Source organism: Cricetulus griseus, chromosome 7 (genome assembly GCF_003668045.3).
Source record: "Cricetulus griseus strain 17A/GY chromosome 7, alternate assembly CriGri-PICRH-1.0, whole genome shotgun sequence".
Lineage (NCBI taxonomy): Eukaryota > Metazoa > Chordata > Mammalia > Rodentia > Cricetidae > Cricetulus > Cricetulus griseus.
The window spans coordinates 118,872,085-118,878,741 of record NC_048600.1 but is presented as its reverse complement, the minus strand read 5'-3'; the positions used below and the strand labels follow the sequence as shown (position 1 = coordinate 118,878,741).

Genomic DNA, 6,657 nt, shown 5'->3' with positions numbered 1-6,657 from the left:
GGGGCTCCCTGGCTGGCCTGTGGTCTGGCACAGCAGGGGCAGAACACAGCTACATAGAACAGGGGATATCCATGCTGGCTCTTAGGATCAGGGGTTGAGGCTTACAGATGGGTGAAGGAGCAAGGCTTCCACTTCCCACTGGGGAAGGTCTTTCGCATCCATCTGGAGAAGGCAGTGGCAAGCCCTGCACCCTCAGGGGATATACACATTCTGATGTAGCCATCAGCCTCACCCCAGAAAACCCAGGGCCTCAGGAAACAGGGATTATAACCCAGGGATTGGGTCCATGCATCACCAGAGCTTTTTAAACTTGTGCCCTGTCTTGCACACAGAACCCAGGTCAGGTTTGTGGAAAGGCCTGGTTTTCTGCTGAGGTGTTCCTGGGATTTGGGGACTCTGCCCCAGGATGGTGGGAGGGGTCTAAGGTGGGAGAACGAGTGTGCCCAGCTTAGACACTGGGGCGGAGGAGGTGGCAGCTGCCACGAGGCAGGCTGGACCTTTTGAGGGTTGTGGGTGGTTCCCTAGAGCTTTGTCTCTCCTGCAGCTGAGCTCTCAGCATGGAGCACAGTGCTGCCTCCAGCCCTGCTACACTGCCGTACTACGTGGCCTTGTCCCAGCTGCTGGGCCTCACAGTGGTGGCTGTGACTGGTGCGTGGCTGGGTCTGTACCGAGGTGGCATCGCCTGGGAAAGCTCCCTGCAGTTTAATGTGCACCCGCTCTGCATGGTCATAGGCATGATCTTCCTGCAAGGGGATGGTGAGTCCCGTGGACGGTCCCGTGGGCGGTCCCGTGGGGAGTCCTTTGGGTGGTCCAGGGAGCCTGTGGTTGGAGGGTGATAGCTGGCCTCAGCAGGTGGCATCAGGGGCACACGTGCATGTGTGCATTGTTGAAGGGGACATGGCTGAGCTAGAATGCCTGGCCCTGGGATAAGAGCCAGCAGGTGCTTGTCCTGAACGCAGCCTACAAGGAGCTGGATGGCGGGGTCGGTGGGGGGTGGGACAGGACAGGACAGCCACCTCCCAGCAGCAGGTCCTAGTGGTCCTGCCCTCCCCCTCATAGCAGTGAGGATTGGACAGGATCTCATTAAGCCTTGAAGCTGGGAGTCTGCCTGCTAAGAGCACTGATTGTCTATCTAGGAAGGCTCCAGAACTGCACTCTCTGCTAATAGGTACACTGAGTCTGGCCAGCACTGCAGTTTGACTGTGGGACAAACCCTGAACACCCGAGTCAATGCATTATAGGACACCTGGCAAGGCCAAGTGTCTCCCTGCCTAGCAGTTGCTCTGAGTGGGTACTCAGGGCAGGGTGCTGTCTTTGTTGCCTCTGATGGTGGCAGGAAAATGTGGCACAGCCTCCTCTCCGGGTCCTTGAGTGTGCATGGGGTAGAAAGACTCAGGGACACCCTTGACCAAAAGCAGGATGGGTGCAAGGTCCCTATGCAGTTCTGTTTTCTCCACCAGTTCTATGACTAGCGAACCTTGACAAGCTCTTAGCACAGACCTTTGTCCAGCCAGCCAGGCATCCTTGTGTGTCCAGCACAGGCCTACCCACTTAAAGCTTTATCTTTCATCCCACAAGCTCTGCTGGTGTACCGTGTCTTCAGAAAAGAGGCCAAACGCACGACCAAGGTCCTGCACGGGCTGCTTCATGTTGTTGCCTTCATCATCGCCTTGGTGGGTGAGTTCCTGGGCACAGCCTTTGTCTCCATCTGCTGCTTCAGGATATACAGTCCCTACTTCAGGCTTCTTGGCCCTCCCCCACGCTCCTCCTTACAAGCATCCCAGGCAGGGACACTGGATGCTGGCCATCATCAGGCTGGACCAAAGCCCAGAAGTTCTGGCTAGCAGTTTCCCCCGGGGTCTCCTCTCCTCTCCCTTCTCCATGTCCAGCCCTGTCCTCATATGGCCCCTGCCTCTGCTGCAGGCTTGGTGGCTGTGTTCGACTATCACAAGAAGAAGGGCTATGCTGACCTGTACAGCTTGCACAGCTGGTGTGGAATCTTAGTCTTTGTTCTTTACTTTGTGCAGGTGAGTCTTAGCTCCAGCAAGGGATGGGGAAGGAGGAAGAGGCGGGTAGTGGGGCTCAGGTATGCCATAAAAGGGGCCCATTTTCCAGGGTGCACGTTCAGAGGAGAGAGCGTAGGTTAATTTAGTTGGATGCTGTTTTCAGAGACTGAACTGGGTATCAGCCTAGGATTCTAGAGGCCAGGGTGCCCCAGACCCCTTTGCCTTTTCCACTGACTCTGTCCAAGTGTTGAGTCACGTGCCTTGGCTTCCTGAGTCCACAGGGTGGTGAAACTGTGGTTGGAGGTCCAAAGCCTCGACGCAATGCTTCAAGCACTGGGGACCAGGCCACTTTCCCTATAAATACCCCATGCTCCACTGCTGGAATTTGAGGGGATGCAGGAGTGCTTTGGTGGCCTCCTGTTAGTTAGGTCACAGCCAGCTCATGGCTCAGGAGAGTCCTCTCTCCTTTTAGTGGCTCGTGGGTTTCAGCTTCTTCTTGTTCCCTGGAGCTTCGTTCTCTCTGCGGAGCCGTTACCGCCCCCAGCACATCTTTTCTGGTGCCACCATCTTCCTCCTTTCTGTGGGCACAGCCCTCCTGGGCCTGAAGGAGGCACTACTGTTCAAGCTTGGGTGAGTGGCCCGAAGAGGCAGTCCCCAAGTGCCCTTTGCCTCACTGGAAGCCTCTCTCTGAGCTGGCTTTTCTCATGGGGAAGGTGGAAGGGCTGGAGTCTTTAAGGCCTGGGCTGCATCTGTCCTAACTGGGACCCTTGGTGGCTTCTCCCTTCACCCTACCCTACAGGACCAAGTACAGCACGTTTGAACCTGAGGGGGTCCTGGCCAACGTCCTGGGCCTGCTGCTGATCTGTTTTGGGGTGGTTGTACTCTACATCTTGGCTCAAGCTGACTGGAAGCGGCCTTCCCAGGCTGAAGAGCAAGCCCTCTCCATGGATTTCAAGACACTGACAGAGGGAGACAGTCCCAGTCCCCAGTGACAGCCTTGGGTGGTCCTCCTGGTTCTGTGGGTTCCTGGATGTCTTTCTGCTCCTCCCTGCAGAGCCTGAGTCTTTAGGTCCAGGAGTGCGGGGCAGCGGTGTTACTTTAGTGGGGTTCTAGGTTTTGGGGTTGTCCTCTGCTTTCCCTTCCTCGCTCGCAGTTTTTGATGCATTCTGTGGCCCATGTGTAGGCCCTGCCTGTACCCTGCTATCCATTCACATGCAGAAAACTTGGTCAGGGGACCTGGGGTCAAGCCTGGTCCCGTCCCTTAGAGGAGCTAGACTATAGTTCCACCCACCAGGCAGCAGATGGCTGGGTCTGGGCCCGAGGGACTGGCGTGGAAAAGCCAAGATTGCTGCTTGTGTATTCAACCCAGGAGTCCCAGCAGCTCGGGAAGCACGTGTCCTTGGCAGTAGAGCAAGTGATATTATGCGTAAAGTATGCTGGTGTTCAGAATAAGGTTCCCCAGAAGGGTTCAGTCCGGCCCCTGAAGGAGCCCTGCCATGTGGCTTGGCCCCAGTATTGGACCTTTCTGTTCTTTAATCCCTGAGCCTTAAATAAGCTTTTCTGGGAAGGGGCTAGGTGCTCAGGGTGCATGTATGTACCTGCCCTGATGGATGAGGGCAGGCTGCTGGCACTGAGGGGCCTCCTGGCCTCCAGCCACCCCGGCAGTTCCTCCTACTACGGGGGGTTGAACCCTGGTTTCCTTCTGTAGGCCAGCCCAGGCAGGCTCTGGGAGGGGAGGCCACACACCTCCTGAGTTTTTAGAGGAGTCCTGCTGTTTGTCTTGCTCTCCAGGGAGCTGCTGGGGTGCCCTGGCTTGGCTGAAGCAACCATGGAGGCTCACTGTCCTCCCACACCTGGGTCCATCTTTGCTGGACAACAGGACTGAGTGGAGTAGAGTAGCAGGATTGGTCTCCTGCGGCATCTGCACACAGCCTCAACCCCTACTGCCTGTTGTGTTGTTAGCTGAGTCACTGTTTGGCTTGAGTCTAGAAATAATGTGATTACGGCAATGTCTTGTGCTTCTTGGGCTTGGCAAATGCTCTCTCCTCTTGGGCTCTAAGGAGCCTCGTGCTTTGTGACAGGAATGCTTAACTTAACCAGCCTGACAATTCCTTTAGGTCAACAGGCTGGCCTTCTGCCAGATTTCTAGTAACTGTGCCATGGGTCCTGCTTCGGGTGATGTCTCTTTCCCCAGCTGTGGTGGCGCGCCCCCCAGGAGGGGGGCTGCCCATCGCCCTGGCCCCCTCTTCCATCTCTCCATTTGCAGGGATGTTGAGGTTTGCCTCCAGTTTCAATGGCATATGCTGCAAGGCTAGGAACCTACCAACCCTTTCATCAGCGGCACTCTTGTGTAGTCAGATGTTTACATGTGGGAGACTGGTCCTTAGACAAACCAAGTTCCATTGTGAGTCTCCCTTGCCAGACTACACAGAGAATTAGAACTCAGCCTGTAAACTAGTCTTTTTGCCAAAGTGTATGATACATGACTAAGGACCGAAGAAGGCCCCGAGCAGATGTGTGTGGTTTCTTCTGTTTGCCTGTGGCCTGCCTCCTGTGACGCAGTGTGTTGTTGGTGCAACAGATAAATCAATAAATGTCTACAGCAGACCGCTTGCCTTCTGTTCTCATTTGCTGAGGTAAGAAAAGGATCCAAAGCTTCAAGCTGTCAGATTCACGAAGTCAGTTCTATTAGAGATGAGAGACATTGTCCCCAGGCTGTGTACAACAGAAAAAGTGACTGGCACAATCTCAGCGCAGACTGGACGTCTCTGTGGTGGTCGGGTTTGGCTCCAGGTGAGGGGACTGTGAAGGGCTCTAGCAGGCGCGAGCATGACAAACATGGTACCCACAGTGTTTGTCTTACCCTTCTCCCCCTTCTCCCCTGCTAAACTGTAGATTGCATTCCTCAAGCTAGCACCAAGGTCTACTCCCTTATGTGGCCACTCCCTCCTCCGAGGCTGACCACCAAGGTCCAGCTACCAAAAAATTGAAGTCCAGCAATTGAAAGCCCTGTTTTGGTTACCCCATTAACATGCCCAATCAAAACAAACCAACTCACCCTAACATGGGGTTTCCCCTGTAACCTTTCTTTACAAACTCATTTGCCTATGGGCCATGTCTCTCTCCCCTCTATCCAGAGGCAGTCTGTAGTGCTGTTTTGTGTGTGATCTAACAAATAAAGCTTGTCTGAAGATCAGAGTGCAAAGCTAAGCCACTAGGTAGCCACAGAGGCCAGGCAGTGGTGGCACACACCTTTAATCCCAGCACATGCTTGTAGCACTAATTCAGAGGATTAAAACAAACAAACAAACATGAAGTTGGGAAAGATAGGTGGAGAAGTCTGGGAGGAATCTAGAGGGACTGAGGGGTGGAGATGATAAAAATACACATTTATGAAATCCTCAGTCAGTAAAAATTATTTTTAAAGAGCCACTGGGAAAGGCAGGGTGAAGCAAGTTTGGAGGCTGTGGCAGGAACTTTTTATCTGTCCCTCTGTGTGTGATGGAGCAGCCTGTGACGTGTCTGCAGACATGTACTTTAAATACTTATAAACAAGTAAGGAAGTCTTGCTTCAGAAGGACCACAGATGCTTTGATGGAAGACCTTTTGGGTCTGGCTGCTGTGTATCACAGGAGAGTCGAGTCCCTAGCTCAGTCTCTGGTATAATCCAGGCCAGATGAGAGAAGAGACTCTGAGCCCTTTCTTTTGGTCCTGTTACCCTGGGCTTTCCGGGCCATCCTGGGAACACAATGCCTCAGTCATCAGGGCTCCATGTTCCCATGGCTTGACTTTAAGCTGTCCTGCTGCACTCCCCTTCCACTGGATTCTGCCTGACTTCCCAGTCCAGTGGAGAAGGATAGCTCCGGCACAGTTCAGCACAGGAAAGCACCTGCCCATAGTTACCAAAGGCAACTAGTAAGCGACAAAGAACTGAGGAACTTCTGAGAACTCAGGAAGGCATCTGATGCTCACTGCTTCTTCACTTTTTAATCTACTTTCCCCCTAAACTCTATATTGTTTTATTCATTCAATGCTACAGGAATCCTTTAAAAGCTGGGGTTTTGCCAATTCTTTTCTTTTTTTTAAAAAATTCTAGTTGTTAATGGAGCAAACAGTTTTCAGACCTAGCATGTGGCTCCTTCTGGAACCTTCTCTAGTCTGAAGATGACTGGGGCACGACTATGCCAGGCTTGGGAGGCTGAGGAAAAAGGACGGTTAGTCCAGGAGTTCATGGCCAATCCCAGAAAACACAGTGAAGCCATGGCTTAATCCGTCAAACTCAATCCAAACCAGCAAACTAAAGGGGGTGCAGTGCTCCTGTAGTGATGCAACTGAAGAGTAAGGCCCCTTTCACTCCGCACATGGCCAGCCTTCACTGATGCTCTAGAGCTGTCTCGGCCAGCAACTCCCTCAAGTGCTATCAGTGTCCACCTCAGAGATGCTCAACAACTCGGTGAACAGATGCAGAGGGCATGACTCTGAGCCACTCACAGCAGAGCAAGCAGTCATCAGGAATCTGGCCTTAGCCTGAACGTCGTCTGAGTTGTCTCTGGGCTGGCACCCTCAGCACTGCCATTTCAGGGAAGGGTGAGCTGGGAAGTTGGTTAGATCCCTGGACAGAGCACGAAAGAGAAAAGCACCAGACACCAGG

The 6,657-nt window shown here is 53.4% G+C and overlaps 1 protein-coding gene across 1 annotated transcript; it reads left to right on the top strand.

The window, feature by feature from the left end:
* The first annotated feature begins 453 nt into the window (after nt 1-453).
* On the top strand, nt 454-4,613 carry LOC100772551 (cytochrome b561). Its single transcript, XM_035448270.1, has 5 exons — nt 454-756; nt 1,579-1,677; nt 1,924-2,027; nt 2,479-2,636; nt 2,806-4,613. The coding sequence occupies exons 1-5, from the start codon at nt 558-560 to the stop codon at nt 2,996-2,998; spliced, it is 753 nt and encodes a 250-aa protein (XP_035304161.1). The 5' UTR covers nt 454-557; the 3' UTR covers nt 2,999-4,613.
* The last annotated feature ends 2,044 nt before the right edge of the window (nt 4,614-6,657 follow it).